Here is a 26460-nt window from a genome sequence, read left to right as displayed (position 1 = left end):
TGCTAGGGAAATTCAGCCAACTTACATTTAGTGTTCTCACTGAGATAGATACTTGCTTGCTTTTCTCCCATTTTGAATTTTTTTCTTTTTCATTTCTTTTGGCTGCTGTTTCCTGTTTCTTCTGCCGTCTTTTTCATAATTGGGCTTATAATCTGTTTCAAAGTCAAAATGCCAGTTTTCTCAGTAAGAGTTAGTGCTTTTCCAATTTGCTTTACAAAAAAAGATCTCACCGAATGTTGAACTGGATCGTATGTGGTTAATAACTTACTGTCACGTAACCTTTTGGCCTATGACAGCCAATTCAAGCCACCAGGACTAACAAATGCACTGACAGGTGGAGCGCCCCGGAGGTGCTCCTGCTCAGCTGAATTACCAGTTTCACTTCTATTTCCCACAATTTAGTTCTTACTGCTGCCTGGAAGTTTTGAACCATTCATTTCAATGGCCAAATCTCAACAGGTATTACAGATCTCCAGGGAGTGAGTACGCCCCTTAGTAAAAGCAAAATGCCCCTCCTACTTTCAAAAGCCAGGGTTCTATGACAAAAATCAGGTTTTCAACTTAAAAATAGACTTAATGCACTTACAAAATGGGAGCTCCACAAAAGCAAGACCTTGGCCTTGTTCACTTCCATGATCTTAGTGCTAGAGGCAGGAAGGTAGAGAGGAAGGAGGAAAAGAGAAGGGAAGTGGGGAAGGGGATGGTGACTCCTTTTCAATCCTGGGATTATTGTTTTCCTTTTGTGTAAGCAGTCACTGTGTGCCATGATTACAGCACACAGGAAGATAGCTGTTTAATAATTTAAGGTTATTATGAAGTTCTTTTGCTAAAATGTACTCTTCTTTCTGTGTGTTTTTTTTTTCTCAAACACTACAATTTGGTAAATTGAGAAATTAGATAAAGTGTATAAAAATATTTTAAAAGAGCAGTTACATGGATACACTTATAAAATTCAGTGGCTGTGTAGAAGAACAATTTAATGGAATGAAGTTTGGAGCATAATAACTAACCACCTAATCCTAAACCAACCCGACATAACAAGAAATGATTTTTTTTAAAACTTCAAACAAATATTTTTGCTTTTGGGTGGAGGAGAGAGAATATAGATAATTTGGGTTAATTTTGCCTCTTTATTTTGAAGAGTGATTTTGAATCATAGCATTTGGGTTGATGTTAAGCTGAAGGGTGTGAAAAGTCACAGGGCACAGCCCTCATCTGCACACCAGATGACATTTCGTGGGTAACAGGCGTAGAGAATTTAAAAGCTTTTTCCCAGTTAGTGACAAAGCTGGGACTTGAGTCTCAGTTGCATAACTTGCAATTGAAAATTCATTGCATAATCCCTTTTCAATTATTTGCACTGGCAAGGCTTTCTAAATAAAAACTCAGTAGGGATGCAGCCATGATTGACGATCAAGAGAAAAAGATTTGCTTTTCTGAGAATTGCTCTCTCTTTGGTAGGGAACATAAGCCTCACTCACACGGTGTACATCGTTGAGATCATCTCATCTTGTTTGGCGCTTTCTACATCTCAGGAAAAGGAACTGGACAATAAAGTGAAAATTATAATTTTGCATGTGAGAACATGCAATAGCGAGTTAAAATTGTAATATTAGATTGAAATGAAGCGAATGATAAATAGATGACAGTTAAGTGCTTGGTACCTAACAACAAGCTTTCATTATGTTTAATCATCTTTCCTTTTCACTGTTTTCTCCTCTTCCATTTAGGATTCCAGTTTTATTAGGATCCATATGGTTATAAAAGTCTTAAACTTCACAATGAAAAGTAAAGACCTGCAGCTTTCAAATGTCTTTTTAAAAGCCCTTAACCAACTGCCTCTGGACTACAACTATGCCCTGTACAGCCGGATCTTTGAGAACTTTGGGACTCACTACTTCACCTCTGGCTCCCTGGGAGGCGTGTATGACCTCCTCTACCAGTACAGCCGAGAGGAGCTCAAGAACTCAGGTATGCTTACCTCGCCCCCCTTTTCATAAGCTGATCTGGTCACAGGTGATGTCTTTTTCTCTTATTGTATCATTTTAATTCTTTTCTATGAACCTTAATTATACCCATCTTTATTTTCAAAGTGACATGAAGAACAGCCAAAAGTACAAAGTCAAGGAAATAAAACAAAAATAGTAAATTAGGACCAACAAAGAAGGAAAACTAAATATGCGTAACATCTTTGATGGGGCATCAGATTTGTCTCTGAATTTTCTGACATTTAGGAAGATCATAAGGGACTCAGTAGCGGTGACCTAAAGAGCGTGCCCTTTCCTCAAGGTCAACAAGATTTGTCCTGGAACTAAATCCTAAAGGATCATTGACTTACAGCATTTTTATAGGCGATAATAATTTTATAGAACAATAAGTATAGCAAATTCACTAGCAGCCAGTGGTGCTTTCCTGCCTACATATAAAATAATAATATACACCTTAGCCTATAAATAAATCTTGGTTTCTTAAGTATTATCTTAAATTGCAAATATTAATTATTCATACAGCTTAAGCACCTTTGAAATCATTTGTTTTCAGACCCCTGTGGGAAATGGCAGAGGATCCTATGATGATTCTACCATGTGTCTCTTGAGAACATGGTTAAGAGACTGAATGGTAACAAGAACTCAACTGACCAATTCCCCCAAAGAAGTCACAATTCTTGATCATGTAACTTTATAAAAAAGGAACAAGGGATTTGTTGAAAAATACAACACTGGTGTCAATGGAGTGTCAATTCCTCCGTTCTTACATCTCATATCACAAATACTAATGTTTCCTGGGGCTGCCCTGAGTTCTTTCGATCCTTAGGTGACCAGAGATCCCTCCTGATCAGCTTCCTAAGAAAGGAGATGGGACAAATGTCTTTGAGAAATACTTTCATTAAATGTTCTAAAAAATTTCACCTGATGGAGTTACTGAAATCGAAAATGTTTATGTTGTGATGCGCTCTCCACACCGCCTAACCTCCTGTTTTGTCAGCCCTCGTTCCCACCGGAATGATGTCTGCATGATGAATGTGATGTCTCCGGCCACAGAGACTAGCATCAACATTAATGCTGGCAAAAATCGTGGGGGGAAATCTCCGGCCCTTGACTTGTTTTCATTCATCCTTGAGATGATTTTATTCTAGTTACCGCAGCTATGGCTCAGAGAATAATTTCTCGCTTGATGAGCTGGACTCATCACCCATTCAGAGCAAAGCCTCCAAAGGCTTAGAGATCAGGGCAGGTAAAGAACTATGTGAATCTTTAATCAACCTTCCAGCGTTTTAATAGCTGAAGCCCCATAACCAAAATGAAGAGTGATGAACTATCTTTCCCTATTGGAACATTCTCAACTTCCGTCTCTTTCTCTGGAGATAGAGAGTGACACCTAATAAGGGAAAGAAAGGGAGTTTGAGATGTGGTAGGAAACTGGAAATATATCATCATACACACCTGTGTACATACACAAACACATACATACACACACACTATATATATATGAATATGTATACTTAATATAGTCAATAAAACATATTCTTATATTCAATGTTCTTAAACATAACATATATTCTTATGTTCAATTAGTATATATACTTATTTATTTCTCTGAGTCACAATAACACTATTGGTGCACAATTTTAATTGTGGTTGAGTTGAAGCACACCAAGACAGAAACAAAATTTAATGAAATAGAATTCTCTAGGGGTTGTGTTTACCTGGTTTTGCCCATTGTCTAGATAAATATCTATTCTGGCCTCTTCCCTTTTCTCTCTTTCTATTTGTTCTCCCTTGAGTTAGCCATGACATGATACTAGAGTACAGGCTTAGTCTTTGTTTGCTTTATTCAATAAGAATCATAACCCTTGTCATTCATTTCAAAACACCACGACTTGAATATTTCATAGCACTTTGTCTCCCTCGGGAAAAATAAACAAAATTCAATTCCTTTTTAGATGCATCCTTTGATTTATTCCCCTATTGTTCAGGGTCCCATAGTCAATTTAAAACCTTGAATAAAAGTTGACATTGCTTCAGTGTTCAAGGTGAAAAGAATTTCAGGAATTCAGTGAAACATTAAACAATTAAAATATCATAATATGCAAGATGGTAATTTTAAACTCCCTTTGTTGAAAAGTCATTTTCTGCTTTTAATTTGAGCAGAAAAATTAATTGCCTCACTACTTATCGGTATGACATTTTCAACTAGCACTATTGGCCTTTGTCCAGTCTAAGTAGCTGAGGACATTTCTAAAATACTCATCCCCACACCCCAGCAGAGGGACACTCGGGTTTGAGGGGTCAAGTGCTACAGCATCAAGTTGCCTCTTGGTCATTGTGGGTAGAGGTCAGGCAGCAAGCTCTAGGATCTGCTACAGGGAAGAAAAGGCTTATACAGAAATTCACTGATGAAGCCTTGATGTTTTAATCACTGTATGACCAACACCATGGCTCATAAGAGGGATTCTTCATTCAAATCTTCAAGGATTCTCCTCTAACCCTCAGAAAATGGATTTAACTAAGCTTATGGTTAATTAATTTTGTTATCATTAATGAATTGTACACATAACATTTAATTTTAACTTACAAATAATCAAAACCTAACAAAAAATAAGAAAAGATGGGAGTTGTTGCTATAGGGGCATTAAATTCCTAATGTTGCCTAAACATTTGACTCACCCACTTATAGGAACAATACTATCAGGAGAAAAGTGACATGTTTATTCAGCTTGATCAAAATAGCAGTCTTTTCTTTCTAAAGTTAAAGATACACGGTAAGCATGGGGACTTCAAATCAAGAACTTCTTACAACTTCTAATGCATCTCTTCCAATGTGTCAAACTACTGAGAAAAACTGAAGTGGGCACTCCCCATGCTCCTCCACTCAGCCTCATTCCTCAGTGATCTCTCCTTCAGGTTTCAGGTTTAGCATCTCACCAACTGTGCCTCAAGCTCTGCCAGCCGTGGGCAAACTATGGCCCGCGGGCCGGATCCGGCCCGTTTGAAATGAATAAAACTAAAAAAAAAAAAGACCGTACCCTTTTATGTAATGATGTTTACTTTAAATTTATATTAGTTCACACAAACACTCCATCCATGCTTTTGTTCCGGCCCTCCGGTCCAGTTTAAGAACCCATTGTGGCCCTCGAGTCAAAAAGTTTGCCCACCCCTGCAACACACTCCTTCCTGCCTATGGTGACCTGCAACCCTAAATATCAGTATTTGATAAACAACTTTGCTTTAAGGTGCTTAAGGGCTGATATTAACAGCTCTATCTCTTGTGTGCTTGTGTTTTGTAAGGCAATGTTTAACTAAACATCAAAAAACCTGGATTCTAAAATTGATGTTTCAGGTAGCAGGTCAGGTGGCTTGGGAAGCAGTTAACAAAAAGGAAACATAGATTTTCCTCAAAAGACCCCAGGTAGGCGGTACCACACAAGTGTACAAAGGGCAAGATCTGTTTCCCTGCACTGTGCCCGTCAACCCCTGACATCCGCATCGATGGTGAAGACATTGAGGATAATGGCAAGCTTTGTGGTGGGAAAGAGTGGTTCCGGTGACACGATCTTCAATTAATGATGCGTGGAAGTTTGATGAAAGACAAGAACCATGAGGACTGAGAGTATTAGAACTGGGTAGCCTCAGCCTCAGCCTCAGAGATCAGAATTTTTATAAGACATAAACAACTGTGCAGAGGCATCCCATGGAAGCAGCTGTGGGGAGTGAGGAAGATGTGGTCACCCCCAGCTCCCACAGCTGAAGGGGCTGGGAATGGGGCAGTACCAACCTCCCTTAGAGACAACGAGAAACATATCAAATGGCTTGAGTTCAGATAAGGAGAGCAAGAGAAGAGTCAGGGAGGACAAGAATTGACAAGAGTTCCTAGGTCAGAAGTCAGAATTTCTGAGAGCAAACAGAAAGGTTTTGGAGGTAGAGGTGGAGAGAGCAGCAGAGTCAGGGAGAGGAAGTGAGGACAAGAATTGACAAGAGTTCCTAGGTCAGAAGTCAGAATTTCCGAGAGCAAACGGAAAGTTTTTGGAGGTGGAGGTGGAGCGAGCAGCCGAGTCAGAGAGGAAGCACAGGTGAGTATGAGAATGGGCATCCAGGGAAGGAGAGGGTGACCAACAGGATTCACATTTTTGATGATGAACAAGGAAAAGTGAAGTGGACGGAGGTTTCACAGAGTCAGCCATGGCCCCGCAAAATCCGACAGCAGGGCACAGACACAGTGTGTGTTTATCTTCTGATGTGCAGGGCTGCACAGTGGCATCGGCCAGTAGGATGGGCAAGCTTAGAGGTTCATTCTACGTAAGCAACAGGGAGAGGCCAACATGGTCCCCTGGGCTGGGCCACGATGACCGCATATGTGCTTCTCCGGGCCAGGGTGGAAGGGAGAGGTAGCAGGGACTCATAAATACCTCTTCTGTTCAGGTTCCTCTCAGGGTCTGTGAAGGACTGAATCTGTAGGCGAGAACTGTCGTTCATTCGCACTCACGGGAATTAGAGATGATGGCGGCTGATGCAGACCCTCATACTCTTCTCTGAATGCTCAGGAGATTTTGTTTGTGCTCCATTTCCTAGGCTTAACGGACTCAGAAGTTCAAAATTGTATCCGGATTGAAACAACGAAACGCTTTCTTTTCTTTAAAAAAAAAACCGTGGAACACCGGTGCACCACCAACAAGATGTCAGAGAAATATGAAGGTGACAGCCCTCTCCCTTAGCTCCCCAGTGCACCCCGCGGCTGACAGTAACCTAGGACCAGTTGCACAGGACTGTGGGATTTTTCCATTTGCACTTATTTCAGTTACTACCTCAGAGCCCTGTGTGTGGTGGAGAGAGAGTGCAAATACAGCATCATTAGCACTACTTAAAGGGGGCAATGGCTAAGGTTTTCTTTATCTTATACTTAAGTTGTTTAATTTAATTAATATTTATTGATTCTTCCCATGGGCCGAACCCAATATTAGCCATTGTGATGTAAAGATGGGTGGGAATCAGGCCTTCCTATCATGAAGCTTACAAAGTAATGATATGTATAACCAGCCATTAAAAATACAGAGGGATATGCCACGGTGGTTCCATTGTTTGGGGCATCATCCCATACACCAAAAAGGTTGCGGGGTCAATTCTCATCAGGGCACAGACCTAGGTTGCGGGTTCCATCTCCAGTGGGGGCACATACAGGAAGCAATTTATCAATGTTCCTCTCACATCAATGTTTCTCTCTCTCTCTCCTCTCTCTCTCTCTCTCTCTCTCTCTCTCTCTCTCTCTCTCCCTCCCTCCTCACTGTAAAACATATCCTCAGTTGAGGATTTTTTTAAAAGGCTCAGACAGCCAAGCCAGACACCTGAGTGCTGTATCTTGTAGAGGTTCTGTCCAGCTAGTCTTCAGGTGGTTCTCCAGGTTGATGGTTCTGCACTTAGTTGTAATTTTGATGTGGTCCTGGGAGGGGAGAGCACAGTGTTCACCTCTGCCCTCGTGCCCTCTTAGCTTTCATTTCTCCCTCTTTCTAGCCTCGGCAGCCACTGAGTGATCACGCTACCTCCCTGATATTTCTCCTAGTTGTCCCCATCTCTTTATTTCCATGGCACACACTCCATTCGTTTCCCACCTGGATCACCACAGAAGCCTCCTAACTGGCCCCCGGCCTCTAGCCTTGCCTTCTTTCAGTCTGTCCACACATTTTCTGAGAGGAGTCTTCTCTGAGGCAATTCTAACCATGAAGCTCTCACGCCTTAAGCATGTCATGCTTTCACAAAGCCTGAAAGGGAAGTCCCTGCCGCTTTGTCCTTGACTAGCTGGAGTGTGGGCAGTCCCCTGACTCAGGCATGCTCTCTTCTGTGCCGTGCCTTTGTAAAGAACCCGTTTCTCCATGTAAAGTTTCCAGTTCCCTTACTTCCCCTGGCAGGTTGCAACTCATTCCGCTCAGGACAAGGGGAAGCAAAATCACAGAAACTTCCAAAAGGTGAAGCTTATCTTCTCATGGGGAGACAGATAGGGAACAAATAAAAATATAATATGTACTATCATAACTAGATAGTTTAAAATATCAGCGTATAGATGGTCCCCTTGCAGATGCCCATGTGAAGCATGAGCAAAATGAGAACTGGTTTGACAATCGTGCATTTGTATTATATCAGAAGAAAAGAAAAAAGAGGGAAAAGGAGAGCAGCATGCATAACCCAGTAGAAGAGGGAAGCAGTTTCCATGCCAGTTTTTCATGCAATGGAATAACTTAATCAGAATGTAAATTCAATAAATTAAGAGATCAGAGACAAAAAAGACTAAATATAAGAATTGACTGAAAAGGGAGATTTCAAAACTAAGGTACAAAGACAAATAAACACTGAAAACTATCACCATTGTAGTTTGAAAGAAATGACACACTGCAAAGACAAAATATAATTGCCTATTTTTAAGGACACTAATTCCCACATCTTAAATTCTATTTGTCATTCCATTTCCATTAGGTTTTTTTGTAATAATTATTAAGGTTTGGGTGTTTTTCTCTGCATTTATTAGGTATTACTTCAAATATTTTCTGCATGCAATTAACTTTATTAATTTTATTTTCAGACAATTATATTTGTCAGTGTCAATTGGTATAAGATATATTGGCAAATACTGATTTCTTAACCATTCTTTATATGGAAAAAAATACAAAAATTTCTAAAATTTTCTTTTTTTTATACCTTTCTGTATTATTTCACATGCCTCACTTTGAAAAAGATCAGACTACTCTTCATAGGGAGAGTGTTTCCCCCATAGTTCTAGTCATTCTAGACTATTTTACAGTGGGGGCAAGGCTAATCCTTCCTGGCCCTGAAGAATCGACATCAAATTAATGGCATTAACTCTCACCCATATCACAGGCCTCCTTTTCATTTGATTGTATTTCTTTCTACAATTTCCTATTCCTCAGTTCTGATTCTTATTAGTTAGAGACACCATTAGTTAATAGAGATTGTTTTTGCAAACTTATATAGAAATCTGTGCTATGTATAGTAAATATCATCGCCTCTAAAGAAACATTGTGCCAACTCTTCACTTGAAGTTTAATTTATTTTTCTTTTCCTTTGGTTAGTTGTGCTTTTACTCCTGTCTTTACGCTTAAAAGCACTCTATCAACTTTGTTCTGTAGTCGGAAGTCTCCAGTGTGGCCGTCAACACATTGGAAAACAGAAGCCAGGGGTCTATATTATCCCGGGGGCCAGACATATACTAATACATATCAAAAGTGGGGGGTTGGCATCAGAGAGCAGGGAGCAGAGTAGTCAGGACTTGGGCTGCATTTGCACCCCAGCCCCCCAGTCCTCCTAGTAACCACACTTTGGGAGCCAATGCACTTCTAGCTTTATTGTCCAGGTTTACAATAGCACCTATTTCTCAGGATTGTTGTGAGCACTGCACGAGATAATGTGTGCAGCTTATTATATACAAGCTGCTTAATACACGGCAGCTGTTGGCACTGTTGGCACTGCTATTCATGAAGTGCCTGTGGGGACGAGGAGCGGTGCTCTCTCGCTCTTCACTTAGCTCACTTAATGGAGCTACATGCCTCTACCATCCACTTCTGTGCAAACAGGCTTTTCTTTAAAGGTTGAATTTGCAATAAAATTAAATGGATAATTATTTTTAAAACACCTTGCAGGTTCGATGATGCAGGGAGCAGAGAAAGCCATCTCGTTGGTTCAAGGCGGGAGGACTGAGTACTCCGCGGCTTTGGTGTGGGAGAAGGGGACCTCGGGTCCTGACGAGAATGTCTTTTCTCAGTGGGTAGAATCGCTGAAGGACAATCCTGTTGTGATTGACTTTAAGGTAAGAATGAAAAGTATGATGGGCGAGAGAGCTGAAGTAGTTCTCTGGCAGCCCAAAGGAATTGCCACACAACGCCTTTTCCATTTTGCTCCGAGATGATAAAGGAACTGTCTTTCTTTAGTGTGCATGCACAATGGGCCTCGTTTTCAATGTGAAATTACACGTCTATTGCTTTTGCTATTCAAGCAAGCATTCTCTAATACATAGTTAGAATTTGCAGCATACGTAGAATATCAGGAAAGGGGATTTAGTGAATAAAACTGCTCAAACTTGCCTTGAGTAGTATTCTTCATCTCTCCAAGGTGTGCAAAGAATTTGGTCTCTGTAATTTCTTGCAACTCTCTATTTGGTGAGCTCTCCTAAGCCTTCACAGATAGCTCTGTGGGATAAGTGGGATTTTATGTCCATGGGGCTCTCTGGTTCTATAAACTTTGATTAAATGTACCAGTCTTCTATTTGTTGTCATTACATAAGAAGGCGATTTTTATTATTCATGGAACACTTTGCCCACATATCAGTCCTAGTCCATTTGGAACCAGTGTTTGCCTAAAACATAAGCACATTTTAAAATGCCCACTAACAGGCTGTCCTGCTCATTTGGTTCAAATGAAGGCAGGAATGCAGTCACTCTGAACGTAGATTAATGCGCACGCAGCCTGATGATGCAGCACGCTCTCGGGGTTGTGGTAGGAAAGTGAGATCCAGCCACCCGCCTGGGCACCTGTGAGTCACCCATGGCACCAAATAGTCATCCCTTTGGGGTTTTAAAATGTTAATAAGATGAGCCCTGGTTTTGTGCAAGCCCCGTTATTTCTTGCTGCAACTCTTTACTCATCCTACCAGTGAGTTCATTTCTCCGTTTTCTCCCATTCTACACTTTCTCCTCTCGTTCCCCCAAACACCAGTATTGCCCCTGGGAGAACAAAGAACCCAGAGGAACTCTCTTCATCCTCTGGACCTTTCACCTGGGGTCAAACTCAGTGAGCCGTCAGCAGAACATTCCTGCGCTGCCTCGCTCCTGCTCACCTAGCTCAGTATTTTGATGCGTGCATTTGACGCTTAACATGTAACATGATGCAGGTCCAGGTAAGGGACATCTCCAGAGTAGAATTTCCAGGGAACCTAAGCTCCAGGCACATCACATCTGCCATACTTTAGGGACAACAGAAGCAAGCGAATCTTGCTGAGAGCGGCTGTGAGAAAGAAACGGAAAGAAACTCATCCCTTTCTCCACGGGTGCAACTGGCATAGATACTATATTCTGCAATAACCCCCGTGACGGGTGGGATTTCCCATGCCTTGGGAACTGGGCGGTGATGGCAACCTAGGCAAAGGGACGTGACCATGACTAGACCCCCTCTCTAGCTCGCTCCCATCACGGACTTGGTGAGAAACATCTCCTGTGCGGTGACACGACGGAACAACCTCAGGAGAGCTTTCCAGGAATACGCAGCCAAATTTGACCCTTGCCAGTGCGCTCCGTGTCCTAACAACGGCCGCCCCACTCTCTTGGGGACCGAATGCGTGTGCGTGTGCCAGAGCGGCACCTACGGAGAGAACTGCGAGAGGCGCGCCCCGGACTTCAAATCGGGTAAGTGTCAGGAACTCATCGTGAGGGAGGCTAGGCGTGTCACTGAAAACAGACCAACTTCCATTAGCACCTCCCACCTTACGCAAACTCACAAGGAAGATAAGCCTGTAAAAAGTTCGACTCCAAAGTCCAACAGCCCTGGGAGGAGCCTATCATGACCTACCAGCTCTGTGGCCTTGGGGAAGTCGCCTGGCCTCTCTGTGCCTCCATCTGTTCATCCAGAGAATGGGGATAATGTCAGCTTGTATCCAAAGATTAATATACACATAAAGGATGCACAGCACAATGCCTGTAATATGGCATAAATAAAATAATAGAAAATACAATGTGTGTGATAAGCTTTTGTGTGTCGTAATGTAGAATGAAGACAGCTTTGTGATAGGGATAAATTAAACCATAGCTGAAGTTTTCATTCAGGGCTGAGTAATGTTCAAGGTTACCTGATCCTCCTTAGAAGGGGGATGTGTCATAGGAGTAGGAAAATATTCCATTACCTGTAAACACACGGTTTGATATATATTCCACTCAGAAGAAGTTTGTATTTATACATGTATGTACCCATATACCTATGTGTGAGGTAGGTTGCAGGTCGTTGAAAATGATTCACAGCTGTGGCCATTTTATCCAGCCGTGGGGACCGGGAAAGGAAATCAGGTGGTGGGTCAGGCCCTAACTTCCTCTTAACCTCACAACAACTCTGTGATATTCCACAAAGGACCACACAGCAGAAAAGTGGGAAACCAGGTTGGCCTGGCTTCGAAGCCCGCGTTCCCTGGGGTTCACCATCACCGTGGGCGGGTCTGCCTGCCTTCCAGATGCGGTGGATGGGAACTGGGGCTGCTGGTCTTCCTGGAGCCAGTGCGACGTCACCTACAAGAGATCAAGAACCCGAGTGTGCAACAACCCCAGCCCGCTGCTAGGAGGGAAGCCCTGCGAGGGGGAGAGTCGGCAAGAGGAGCACTGCTCCATCTCAATCATGCAGAACGAGTAAGGAGGTTGGAGGGGTGGGCCAGGGACCCCCAGCACAGTGAAGGCATGATTACCTTCCTGCTAAGCAAGAAAGAACTAGAATCTTCCCTCTTCCAACACAGCATATTAGTGAGGCATTTTACCTGCTGTGACCCTTTTCATATATATATATATATACACACACACACACTAGTGGCCCGATGCACAAAATTTGTGCACGGGAGGGGCGTGTCCCTCAGCCCGGCCTGCACCCTCTCCAATCTGGAACCCCTCGGGGGATGTCCAATTGCCAGTGTTGTCTTAATTGTTTTTGGAGCCCACAGGGATCGGGCCTAAACCAGCAGTCGGACAGCCTTCTCCCAATACGGGACCACTGCCTACTAACCACTCACCTGCCTGCCTGCCTGATCACCCCTAACCACTCTGCCTGCCGGCCTGCTCGCCCCCAACTGCCCTCCCCAGCTGGTCTGCTGGCCCCCAACTGCCCTCCCTGGATGGTCTCCCAGAAGGTCTAATTAGCATATTATCCTTTTATTAGTGTGTATATATATATATATATATGCCACTCTATGCATAAATATACATTAAATATAAGTGTGTATGTATATACATGTTTATTATATGCACATATGTATTGTTCCCTTTTAGTGGGCAAGCATGCATCAATGACGATGAATATAGGAAAGAAACAGACCTCCCTGACCTAGAATCAGACACAGGGTGTCCTCGGCCAGTTCCTCCGGAAAATGGATTTATCCGAGTAAGCATCCTGACCTTCCCTTCAGGTTTGGAGTTTAAAAAAAGAGAGAGATAGAACTTAAAAAGTATGCTTTTTCAAAAGTTAGAGTTATTGTGTTCCTAGTTTAATAATCTTCTGTTGACCCAAAAAGTGAAAAAAGTGATATTTAGAAACACTTTGCCACTCTTCCACCTGAATTCCCTGGAGATGCCTTTACACCTGATTGTTAGACCAAAGGATAGCAGTCTTCTTGAGTTACTTGGTTCCACCAGTTGATATGCTACCAGTGCATTTATGTGGGTGGAGAATGGAACTGGAGCATCATGAGGGTTGGGTGGCTGGTAAGAACCTGCCCCTATTTAATTATGATTGGAAGATGGAGATCTGGTCGTGGAAGGGCCACTCGGGGTCTGGGTGGCGCTGATAAAAGTGATGACACTAGGAAAATAGAGCTTTGTGCATGTTTCCCCCAGAACTGAAAGGTATGCTCCTCATGAAGCTGGGACATGCAGGACCTTTGCACAGAGGACTTGCTACTTGAGTTGGGTCTTGAGAGAAGGGAAGAAAGTGTTGGGCATAGAGAGGAATTAGCCAGGCAGCCAGGTAAAGACACGGAGACATGAAAGAGAATACATGTTATATTCAAAGAACGGCAGGTGTTTTGTTTTGCTAGAAGACAGGTTTTACAGGAAGAAATGGCAAGAGGTGAGGAGGGTAATATTCCAAACCAAGTAAGACCCATTATATCTTGAAAATTTTAGTGACTCTCTCTCTCTCTCTCTCTCTCTCTCTCTCTCTCTCTCTCTCACACACACACACACACACACACACACACACACGTGGAAAAGGGACCAGTTAGAAAGTTGTCCTTGTAAGAGATTATAAATGCCATAAACAAAGGCAGTGGTGATGGCAGAGGAAAGGGGGACTTGGGGAGAGATTTAAAAGGTGAAATTGAAAGGACTCTGTAGCTGAGTTGATACAGGAGTGAAGGAATCGAAAGAAACCAGATGCCCCCGAGGTGCTGAGAAGTCTTATTCATAGCACTAATAATGTGCCGGTTTCGGTGTTAATTCTAGAATGAGAAGAAACTGTACTCCGTTGGGGAAGATGCTGAAATCGCATGCTATACCGGATTCAAGCTGGTTGGGTACCAGTACTTCAGCTGCTTGCCAGACAGGACCTGGAGACAGCTCGATGTGGAATGCCAGCGTGAGGCCCGCCCTTTCTCGTGACCGCTCTAAAGAATAAATGCGCCCAAAATAAACAAAGCAAAGTCACCATAGACCAGGACATTTTACTGCTTTCTAATAACTCTGGTGAAAAGGTTTAGTGAAGCAGAAAAAAGGACGCATCTGCTAACATTAGATTTCAAAGCATCTTCAGGTTTCAGTTCTGGCCCTGTGTGTTGGCCTCATACAAACAGGATGGCGAAACACGTGCTTAAAGAGAAGCCCGGGAGGTCTGCTCACTGCTTCTAACCACAGACAGCTGCCTAGTCTGATGTCCAAACTGATGCAGATGGATGGGTCCCAGGAAGATGCTACTTACACCCTTAGTGTATCGGCAATGGAGCTGCATGGGAAAGGCAGTTTCCTCCTTGGAGCACTTCCCATCCTTTCCTGAGGAGGAGTTTGAAGGCTCCACACATAGCTGTGCTCCAGTAAAGTCAAAATGAGAATCAGACCAAGGCTCACATGGGGACTCCAAAGAGCTATCATGGGTCCCCGTGAGGCAGCATTGAGAGCAGCATCAGTTAGAATGTCCTGCCTCTATCACTCACAATGTGGCGACTTCCTTTTGGGCAAAGGAGAGGGAAGAAGTGCCGAGGTTCTTGTCCCAGCATCAAGAAGGGTTCAGGAATCTGGAGAAGGCCGTGTTTAGATTACATAGGAATCCAGGGATTAATAAAGAGTCCGGAGACAAAATATAATTTTGAAAGGCATTGGGGGTCAGAGGAGCTTAGCTAAAGGAGCTAAGATCCAAGATCTTAAGTGTAAGGTCTTAGGTTCTCTCCGTCCCCAGGACCCCATGCTTTTTATTAACACAACTTGTCCTGAGGCGAGGCAGAGATATACACTTCAAAGGGTCAGGGTTTGGTACAGAGTCTATTGTCAGGATGAGGGAATTAGCCTACGGCTGTTCAGGTGTTTGGCCAGTAGGAGGCAATAACATGTAGATTAAGATGCCCTTTAACTGTCTGGCAGCCACAATCAGTTTCCTATTCAGGTTTGGGGAAATGCCTTTAGCCATTCCCAACAGGTGACTACATGTGTGACTCAACCCTGTTGAGTCCCCAAGTCTCATCAACCTTTTGATGAAACTCTTGAAATTATGACATGCTGGAATTGGTCACCGGCAAAGAAGAGAGTCCTGTAATATAATGAAAGGTGGAAGTGCCTGGAACCTGTCTTAGAAGGGAACCTCAGACGATGGAGCTATAGGAAGGCTCTCGGGGAAAGCCTGGGATCCTCAACCCCCAGGTTCTCTGATGACAAGGGGCCATTAAAACAGCGAATGGGATGAATCACATTAAAATCACCTCTTGGGTTGTATAAAATCGGCCCACGTCTAGTGTGTATTCCGCTCCACTGACGCCTCTAAAATTTTTCTGCCGCAGTGACCCAGTGCCTCAAACCAGTTGTGCAGGAAGTTCTGACGATTTCACCGTTTCAGAGATCGTATGAAATTGGAAAATCCATTGAGCTAACCTGTCCCAAAGGCTTTGTGGTTTCCGGGCCATCGAGGTACACATGCACTGAGGATTCCTGGACACCGCCCATTTCAAACTCGCTCACCTGTGAAAATGGTGAGTAGCAGCTCAGGATTCCCTTTTCTCTCATCTACACACATGTGTGCATATATACACATTAAATATATGTGTGTGCCTAGGGGAGGGGTCTCCCAAAGTTGGTAGCATAGCATCTACCATGCTGCTATTTCTTGAGTGTGTTCTGGGAGGGCAAAGCAGGTTGTGTAGAGGAGGAGGTCAGGCAGAAATGAGAAGTTATTGGCCAAGTGGATATCTTTAAATTTTAGAGATTGAGGTTATGTTTCTTTTTCAATATACTTCAACATTTTGAGGGAGTGCAAGCTCACTCATAAAATCAGAATTGATAGCTAACTGAACATTTGGTTAAAGTGAAGGGTCATTTAAAAAGCAGTACCTACTATTTTTTAATCATGTAAGCATTTTATTTTAACTTGAAACATAGGAATACACATTTATTCACCAAGTTTCTGATGTACAACCACTTTTTATTTTCAATGAGTCGTTTATTTTATCTACCAACTATGCCTCAAGCATCCACTTCTCTCCATTTCTACCTTGGGGACTTTGATCAAAATCACCATCTTCTTTCACCTGAACTACTACAATAATCCCCTACATTGTCTACCCACAGCTCTCTTGACCACTCCCCTCACTGAAGCCAGAATTAATTTCTTTTCCAACATCCAGATCAGGGAATTATTTTGTCACACCACTGCTGCTTAAAACCCATCAAAGACTTTTCACTGCTTATAAAGTAAGGATGAAAGTCCTTCTATAGCCATCCGTGTTCCATGCGCTTGTTTTGTGCACTTCAATTACCCTGGTCTTCAGTTCCAGGAAAGTCACATGCTGCCTCGCTTTTTAGCACTTTCATGCCTGGTGTTTCCTTCCCCTTTTCTCTTTTCATTTCACCATTTCTAATCTTCTCAGCTACATCAGTTTCCTTGTTTATATGCTTTCTCTTTAATAGAACTAAGAAGGACGGCAATTCTATTTGTATTAATGTGTTTGTTTGATTCATGTTTATCTACCTCCATAAGACTATAAGCTCTGTGAGCAGATGATCTGGGTCAAATTTTGCTTAATACACTACCCTCAAAACCTAATGCGGTGCTGGGAATACCATAGTTTCTCAATAAATATTTAAGAAACAAGTGAACAGAAATCTCACCAATTCCATTTTCTTTAGTTATCTGAACTTAACAGCAATTTTAGGTTGGAAAATGACTGCCCATGAGAGCTAGAAAGGACCTTTGCGATGGAATATTTCACGACAGCTTGTGTGGAAAAGCTAAAATGAATGTTCTAACTGTAAGAGATAAATGAGAATCTTTAACCATTGCCTTTGCTCCTAAATTCAAGTTTTCACTTGGAATCTATTCTGTGCACTGGACTTCACTCCTTTTTCTCTTCTTTCAGATTTTCTGGGCAAATTAAAGGGCCGTTGTCAACTAGGACAAAAGGAATCAGGATCTGAATGCATCTGTATGTCTCCAGAAGAAGACTGTAGGTAAGAGGTGCTCTGTGGCCCTAACTGGTTTGGCTCAGTGGATAGAGCGTCAGCCTGCGGACTGAAAGGTCCCAGGTTCGATTCCAGTCAAGGGCATGTACCTTGGTTGTGGGCACATCCCCAGTGAGGGGTGTGCAGGAGGCAGCTGATCGATGTTTCTCTCTTATTGATGTTTCTAACTCTCTATCCCTCTCCCTTCCTCTCTGTAAAAAATCAATAATAAAAAAAAGAAAGAAAAAAACATTAAAAAAAAACAGAGGTGCTCTGTGAAGCATGTTTGGGAATTGGGAAGGCCAGTCTAGTATAGCCAGCTTGATGAGCTTCTTGAAGCACAAACATGAAACATTAATTTTTCAAATAATTCCCCCCTGTGCTCAGCTGAATTCCTCCTTTCCTACTGGTTGCAAGCTTTCTCGTCATCTCTCAGCCCAGTTCCTATGTTTTCATGACTTTTGTTTATTAAAACAGTCTCCTTTTTATTATAAATACTTATTCCTGTCTATTTTTAAACTTCAGATTCAGTTATCTCAAAGCTTTCCTCTTTCCCGAAGTATATGGCAAAGTTGTGACTCCAAAAGCTTAGAGTAGAGAAAGTGGTGTGAGCATGGAGTTCACACTCACACACACACACACACACACACACACACACACACACACACACGTCAGTCTATTTTTTCATGTAGGGGCAGAGCATAAACATTATGTATCTTCATGTGACTGCCACGAATAGTTAGCTATCTCCTCTTTGTTGTTATAACTCTTTTCTTTGCATGAAAAAAAAAACCACCAGTGTTGAGGAGTGTCAAGGTCACTTTTATTGAAGGTCTACTTTCAGCTGAAATTAATCCAAAGTAGCATTGGTTTCAGATGAAATTTTGTTTCTCAATAAATCCAGAGGTAGGCGATCTAGGGCCAGTGCAATGACTTGCCTATTTCAGATAGCACCGAGGTCCCTCCTCTCTCTGCTCTGCCCTCCTCAAGCTGCCTCATGGTCCGAGTTGCTCTGCTGGAACAGGATGAAAGGAAAGCCGAAAACACACACATCCTCTCCTCTTAAGGAGAGTTCCTGAAAGACTCATCATTCTATTTCATCTCCTTAATCTTCTCCTATTCGTGTGGCCACATGGCTCTGCAAGGGAGGCTGGAAATGCCGTTCTTTGGCTGGATGCGCAGGCATTTTTTAATAAAATTAGATCACTGGGGAGGAGAAAGAATGAATGCTGGGGTAAGAAGCCAACAGACCGTGCCCAACTGTTACACTTTAAACACTGAATAGCTCTCATGTTCCTCTGTGCTGTAGGTGCACAAATGCTTATTCATTCATTCAAACACTACAGCATCTTTTTCTGTATAATTCAGCCCAAAGGTGGCTCTATCTACCCTCCTCAGTGTCCACCACAGTGGTCCACCACGCAGCTTCTCGCTGCTGGAGTCCCCTCTGGGTAGTACTTGAAACATTCATACTGCCCATTGAATCCAGGGGAAACTTCTTTCTCTATCTTTGCAACACCAAACCATGAGAGTACAGACTGTCCTCTGGAACTGTCTGAAGTTCTTCCCTACCTCTCTAGCCTCTTTCTGTGGTCTCAGTTCTCTTTTCTATGGCATTGAGGGTGTCTATGGAGTGGCTGGGCCAAGCCTAGGTGTTCCGAACTTAGTGAGTGGCCTTTCTTCTCAGCTATGGACTCTAGTTCCTAGAAACAGTCTTACGTGCTGGTGAACGGACTGTTAATTCTAAAATTGACCTCAGAATAGAGGCTCAGATTTGGCGTGACCAAGGGGTTCTTGACCTCTCAGTGAGACAAGGGCTATGGCCACTGGTTACTTCTCAGTAGCAGAATCCATCACCTATTTGGAGAGATTACGCAAGTTAACAAAGAATAACTTAAAAGTGCGTGCTCTTTTTTTAAAATATATTTTATTGATTTTTTACAGAGAGAAAGGGAAAGAGAGTTAGAAACATCAATCAGCTGCTTCCTGCACACCCTTTACTGGGGATGTGCCTGCAACCATGGTATATGCCCTTGACCAGATCGAACCTGGGACCCTTCAGTCTGCAGACCGACGCTCTATCCACTGAGCCAAACTAGTCAGGGCAAAAGTGTATGCTCTTAATCATAATACAAACCCACTTGCAAAGCCATGTAATGATATACAATTCTGGTGTTGCAATTAATGAGTGTTACTGAGCTCAGAAGAGGTACAATGAACTATCGTGGGCTAGGTCAATCAGGGTTAGTTTCAAAGTATAAGCAGGAATTGAGCTGGACACAGATGGGCAGAGAGGAGAGACAACACAATGCTGATTGAGCAAGGCATGGGATGACAGCAAAGGAAGAATAATCTTACCAATTTAGAAAATGATCAATACAACTTTCAGGTGATATAGAAGGATTAAGGGGATGGAAAAATAATTCCAGAAAGGCAAGTGGATTTGAATAAAAATATGGAAGATCTTTTTAAGAATTTAAAATTCACTTAATTCAAAGGCAGTTGAAAGTAATACCAAGATTAAGATGAAATTTTTGAAAGATGAATCCCAGAGCATGCAAGGGGATGAAAAGAAGAGAAATTGGAGGGTGGGGAGAGCAGGGGAAAGATACCTGGGTAGTAAGTTAACATGTTAAATTGGCTGGATGCCATTTCTTGTCTTCTGGTCTTCATGTGTAAATGCTTGCTTTCCTCTCTCGGGCAGCCAATATTCAGAAGGTCTCTGTGTGTTTGACTCGGACTCCAACAGTCACTTTACTTCACCTGCTTGCAACTTTATGGCCAAGAAATGTTTAAATAACCAGCAATTCCATTTTCTACATATTGGTTCCTGCCAAGATGGTCCACAATTAGAATGGGGTCTTGAAAGAACAAAGCTTTCATTCAACAGCACCAAGAGAGAAGCCTGTGGCTATGACACCTGCTACGACTGGGAAAAATGTTCAGGTAAGTGCCAGTGGTGACCACATACTAGAAATGCTCTCACCTAAACTTCATCTCAGCTGGTTTATCTTGTTTACATTCGTACACTCTCTCTTAAAATGAACCTTGCCTTAATCAGAAATCATTCCATTTTATTGTAAAAATATTTATAAAGTGATTTAAACCGAAAAGAAAAACATAACCCACCTACTATTAGAAATAACTGCTTTAACAGTTCTGGTGTAAATCTTTCGCATCTTTGTGCTATGCATATATAATCAGCACTACCCTCAGACCCCAGTGAGAAGAGTATACATCCTGATTTCATGCTTCAGGCACCCTTCCCCTCTCCCAGCTTTAGAGGGCGTGTATCTGAATTGTCTAAGATTTCCTTTGGCGTTTGGGACCAGCTGGGGCCAGTAGAGGTAGAGTACTCTGTGCCTGGACTGGGCTCCTCGTGGACACCAATTGCTGAAGCAGATTCCTCAAATTTTTTATGTCCAATTGTAGTGCCTGGAACCAGCCAAGGCTGGCTGTATTATTCGGGCAGGACACCCTGAACCCAGACAGGGACCCTCATAGACTCAGGCACTGTTTCTCTGACCCTCCCTTCCACCATGAATGGGGTCAACCAGATGTTCCCAGACTATAGAGTCATCTCTGGTTCAAAGCTAAACACATTCCCAGAGCAGGCTGATGACCCGCAGGGTAGTCTCTCTCAAGATTGCTTGGAAATGGACTGCTGGTATGGTGCTGACACTCGAATTTGGAGTGACTTTAATCATTTATACAGAGAAGCATTCCATAAAAAATTTTTCTCCAGGGGTTGCCCTGATTATATTACAAATTTACCAAAAAAAAAAAAGATCATACTCTAAATCTTATTTTACATATTGCTGCTTTTCACTTATAAAACTATTTCCATGTCATCATATATTATTCTGCCACATAATTTTTAATGTCTGCAAAAGCCTATATGGACATTTTGCGATTCATTTAACCAATCTTCTGTTAGGCATTTAGATTTTTCCCAATGTTTTGCTATTACAAACAGTGCTGTGATAAACAAATCTATCACAGATAAATCTATAATGTTAAATTATTTTCTTAGGATATACCATAGAAAATGGAATTTCTAGTTAAGTATTATTTTAAATTATTAAGTTTCTTGTATCAACTTGCTTTCCAGAAATGTTTTTACCATATTGTATTCCTATCTACAATGGATGATAAAGACTGTCCTCCCATACTCTCACCAAACCTGGAGTTATCACTCCTTTATATCTTTGCCAATTTGATGTTTAAGAAGTGGTGTTACATTTCTATTTTCTTTAAAGTGTATTGACTATTGCCATTTTATTTGTTAATTGCTTGGAAGCAGAATTTCACAGCAGTCCATATGCTCTAAGATGAAGTTTGACCCTGAAGTAGCCCACCTGAGCTATATAAAAGCCTAAGTGACCATCTGACTGTTTGGCTGTCACCTGATAGCTATGATGCACAATGACCATTAGGGGACAGACGCTCCAACCAGTAGAGGAGGGAGCCAGATTCCTCGCAGAATCGGCTGGGGGTTAGGTTGCTGCTGGGGCATTGTCATCCCAAATCTGCTTCACCTGCACTCCAGACCCAGAAAGGAGGGAGCCCAATTCTGGGGTGCATCACCTGAGAACTGCCCTCTCGCAATCCGGGACCCCTTGGGGGATGTCGGAGAGCTGGTTTTGGCCCAATCCCCACAGGCCAAGCCGAGGGACCCCACTGGTGCACAAATCCATGCACCGGGCCTCTAGTATACCTATAAATATAGGATTTGAAGAATAGGATTTAACAGAACTCAAAAAGGCATCCAGATATCACATGTGTCACTCTTCAAAGGCTTATTTTAAAATGAGGCATGAAGTATGCAATAGAAATTTGTTGAATTGTTACATCTAATTTTTACTAAAACCACCTTACTTTTGGAAAAACCTTACTGTTCCCATTGACTCCTCTTTCGCTTTCCAATCCCATGTTCTTCAAATCAGTCCTAGAAAAGGGGAGAGGGCTTATTTCCTAAATAAGGTTTCATCCTGTTCTACTTAAAGCTGGTTGTCAAGGTCCAGCTCCCTGGACAGGTGGCAGGATGGTACTCATAACAAAGGGTAGACACTGGAGCCATGGTCAACAGACCATCTGATGGTAGCAACTCAGGAAGTCAATGTCTGGGGCTTCCAACCTTTCAGCCATGTTGGAACAAGGCAATTCACTGTGAGAGACAGCAAACCAGGGCCCCATATGTACACTGCCTAATTCTAAACACTATTAAGTCATCTTCCAGATGAACACTGTTATTCATCCTTTCACTGCCTGACCAACACCATTATCCAACTGACATCTCTCTCAGAAACAATAATTTGTGGTAGAAAAAAAACTGACAGTGTTATGCAACATCATTTTAAAACCTAAATATTTTCTTTGAAATTTGTAGTGTAAGAACATTATTGTCAAAAATACATACAGAAAATAGAAGGAATTTGGACAGAAGATCAAATCAAAATGGTAGCTCAGGCATGCTAGGGATGTGTTTAGTGTTAACTTTCATCCCTCCTTATCTGTCATGGAGAAAAGGTCTTTATCAAATTCTGCTATTGCAAAGAACTGGGGGGGGATTGCTACTTTTCCACAAATTATTATTTTTAAATCTGTCTGAATAACAAATAAGCTGCAGCTTACAGTTTCATAAAAACCGGTCTTTATTGTTAGGTCTTTGTTGTACATATATCCAAAGTCCACGGTCCCCAGGAGTCAAAGTTTATCAAACAAGAAAAAAACGAACAGTAAAATATTTGAATACATGAATGTTGCTCAAGTTAATCACACTAAAACATAAATATTTCTTAATAAGACATTGACATTGTTTAAAGTATTCTTTGGTCCTGCACACAATCAGAAAACGGAAGCACGTCCTCCCCAGTAGATATGGTCTGCCTCTGGCAGCCCTTTAATTGCTAAGCAAAAGTCAGTGTCACAGAGAATTCGGGTCGAAAGGCACTATAGACCAGCATCAGTGTATAAACCACAGTGTTTATAAAGAAAGAGAAAGTCAAACATGTATTCTATGCCCACCCCACTCGCGGCAAGGTGGGAGATTATTAATCCTGAGTTGAATTGAATGTCACCGTGATTAAATTGTGTACTTTGCTACTCATTTCCTTCTCTTTCTAAAACAAAACAAGAAAAAGTTTAAAATGGAACTTCAAAGTGACATGAAGTTCACTTTTCAAAAGTTAGAACACAAACGATTTTGCAATGGCCCGGTTTTATGCATATTAAGTGTTTTGCCTGAACTTCAAAAATAATCCCACCTTAACTAAAAAGAGGGGGAGACTTAGTCAGCAAACAGCCGTTTGGTATCTAACAGAAGGAAGTCACTGTACAAAGTACGATGAGATGTCTGAAGATAAAAGGCCTTTGTACACTTGCACTGTTCACCGTAATTGGAGGAATGACTTTACCCAATTCTTGCATGAATAATTTTAATGCAAGGCCATAGGCGATGAGAGTTGTAGGGGAGATAAGCATCTTCTGGCCTGGGAGGGTTTCATAAGGTTGAAAGCATGAGAACTGAGTGTTGAAGGATGAATTAAGGGAGGTGATGGGGAAGGGCTCTGGTACTGGTGCTCTGCAAACAACCTTGCTAAGGGCGTTTCAGCCGTAACTAGACTGAGTGGTGACTGTGGCCTTTCCAGGAGCCCAGGGAACTGACTTTCTCTTCGGAGATGGAACAGCCTCCTGTCCTTCACCAGACCCCATCCTTCCTGACAATGGACAAGACTTTCCACAACTAGAATCTTCTCCAGCGGGTTGACAGAAGGCATAGGAGGGAAAGTGTGCTTTTTCATGAAATGTTCCTACCAAGGGCAGAAAGCCTGAGCCTTTGAATATCTCCCCACTTCCTTGCCCTGTTTTCTCCCATCAGCTGAGACACACAGGATAGAATTGACATCTGCCTTGCAAACACTGCTCTGTTAATGAAATCGCTGCTGGGTCTCAGGCTGACTCAGATATGGTAGCAGCAGTCAGTTAGGTTTTAAAACCTGCCTTTGCCACTTACTAATTGTGGGACCATGGACAAATCACTTAATGCCTCTGAGCTCCATTTTCTCATCTGTGTAATTAGTATGCTAACAGATATTTCATGTTTGTTGTGAGGATTAAATGAAATAAAGCATGCAAAGTGCTTGGCCTATTAAATGGGTTTTATAGTACATGCTCAATAAATTATAAAGTTAAATGTACTTAGGCAGTGCCAATGAGAAAAGAACAGAAGGGACTAACTGATGACACTGTGGAAATGGACTGGCAGGATGGAGCTGAATGTGTGGGAACAGTGAGCGAGAAGGAGGTGTCAGAGATGATCCAATGCTGCGTCTGGTCTTACTGGCTTACTATGCGTTCTTCTCTCTTACACGCAGGCCACGCCCTTCAGCCACAGTTGCGTATTGGGTCATTGCCTTTGTTTCAGCGTTCTCAATTATTGCTAACCAAGGAGCTCACCACTCCGGGGGCAAGTTAGGTAAAACCCAACCCTGAGAACTGTGGTGATCACATTGTCTCTCTCATTGCAGCCTCTACTTCCAAGTGTATCTGCATGTTGCCCAACCAGTGCATCAAGGGTGGGGACCAACTCTACTGCGTCAGAATGGGGTCATCGACGAGTAGCAAGACAGTGAACATCTGTGAAGTGGGAACTGTAAGATGTGCCAACAGGAAAGTGGAAATACTGCATCCTGGAAAGTGTTTGGCCTAACACAGTTACCGATGAACAGAGTGACTGTCCAAAAATAACCCCGACAAAAGGGCATCTGGTACAAACAGCAGACTGGCATGCTCAGAAGCTATTGACAAACTTTTGTATTAGTTTCTTATAATTATTCTCCCTGTCTTTCCTGTCTTAGCTTCCCCTCCAGCCCATGACACCCTGCAGCATATCCCTAGAAAATACCTTGCATATCAATCTAGTAAACTCATCTGTTCATGTTGTATTAAAATGATGAAATTTCAGAGGACCTTTGAAGCTTGTGATATTAAGCATCCTCACAAGTAGAAATAAGAACAAACACATCATTTTCTTCTATGAATCAATAAACGTAGAAATCTACAACTTGTAAAACACATTTTTTTTCATTGATTTTAGAGAGAAAGGGAGAGGGAGAGCGAGATAGAAACATCAATGCTGAGAGAGAATCATTGATCAGCTGCCTCCTGCTCGTCCCCACACTGGAGATCAAGTCCACAACCCGGGCATGTGCTCTGACCGAGAATTGAACCATGACCCCCCAGTTCATAGGTCAACACTCAGCCACTGGGCCGCATCGGCCAGGTGTAAAACACATTCTTGAAAACCAACCTTCATGCATCCATTCAACAAACAGTTCTGAATGTCTACAAGGTGCCAAGTACTAGGGGGCAGCCTGCCGGAGGAGATCCTGGGAGGCGTGGGTCCGCACTGGGGAGTTCTCCCTGACAGGCGCTCAAGACCGCTTCCTGCTCAGAGCATCCTGAGTGCAGGATGCTTGGGAGAGCAGCCAGTGCTCTTGGCGGAGTGAGAAGGAAAAAGATAGGTGCAGCGCTTTCTCCATCTGAGTCCCAAGGCGCAGGGAAGAAATAACTTTTCTGGTTCTCCTGGCTCCGCAGGAAGGAGCACAGAGAAGAGGAGAGGCAGGCGCTCTGAGGCCACCCTGAATCTTGGATGTGAATCTATAGAAAACACTAGAAGGAGACTCAGCTGCCTCTCGCAGGAAGTTCTGGGGCAGAGCGGGTAGGAGAAAAGCAAAACATCCCCCCAAGGAACTACACAGACCACCAGTAGCATGGAACTAGATTTAATAAGAACAAGTCCAGAAGTGACGCCCATCACGGACTGTCCATCAGACAACTCCAGGCATCTCGCCGAGTCCACTTCCTTGCTTCCAACACCAGAGGACCAGGCCCAGCAGCTGCAGGGGAGGGCAGTGTCCTGGAATGAGACCTGCCCTTCCTCCTCACTTCCATGAGGCTGGAGGGCTTGGAAACTTGCCAGAGCAACCCTCCCCTAACCCAAGTCCGCTGACCCACAGGCCTCATTGATGCTGGAGGCGGGGAAGGTGATGAGGTGTAAATTGGAAATGCCAGTG

The 26460-nt window shown here is 42.8% G+C and overlaps 1 protein-coding gene across 2 annotated transcripts in view; it reads left to right on the top strand.

The window, feature by feature from the left end:
• C6 (complement component 6) overlaps positions 1-25445 on the top strand; it is a 49681-nt gene extending 24236 nt beyond the window's left edge. For both annotated transcript variants that reach the window (XM_005875990.2, XM_005875991.2), the window contains 11 exons: positions 1731-1971; positions 6570-6692; positions 9644-9810; positions 11176-11401; positions 12217-12388; positions 13019-13130; positions 14189-14321; positions 15730-15918; positions 17302-17392; positions 20088-20329; positions 24913-25445. In XM_005875990.2, coding sequence (XP_005876052.1) covers positions 1731-1971; positions 6570-6692; positions 9644-9810; positions 11176-11401; positions 12217-12388; positions 13019-13130; positions 14189-14321; positions 15730-15918; positions 17302-17392; positions 20088-20329; positions 24913-25094 — 1878 coding nt within the window. In that variant the 3' untranslated portion in view covers positions 25095-25445. The remainder of the gene's footprint in view (positions 1-1730; positions 1972-6569; positions 6693-9643; positions 9811-11175; positions 11402-12216; positions 12389-13018; positions 13131-14188; positions 14322-15729; positions 15919-17301; positions 17393-20087; positions 20330-24912) is intronic.
• Positions 25446-26460: the final 1015 nt, after the last annotated feature.

The sequence above is a fragment of the Myotis brandtii genome, unplaced genomic scaffold, assembly GCF_000412655.1.
Source record: "Myotis brandtii unplaced genomic scaffold, ASM41265v1 scaffold478, whole genome shotgun sequence".
Classification (NCBI taxonomy): Eukaryota; Metazoa; Chordata; class Mammalia; order Chiroptera; family Vespertilionidae; genus Myotis; species Myotis brandtii.
This window is presented reverse-complemented; position numbering and strand designations above follow the sequence as displayed.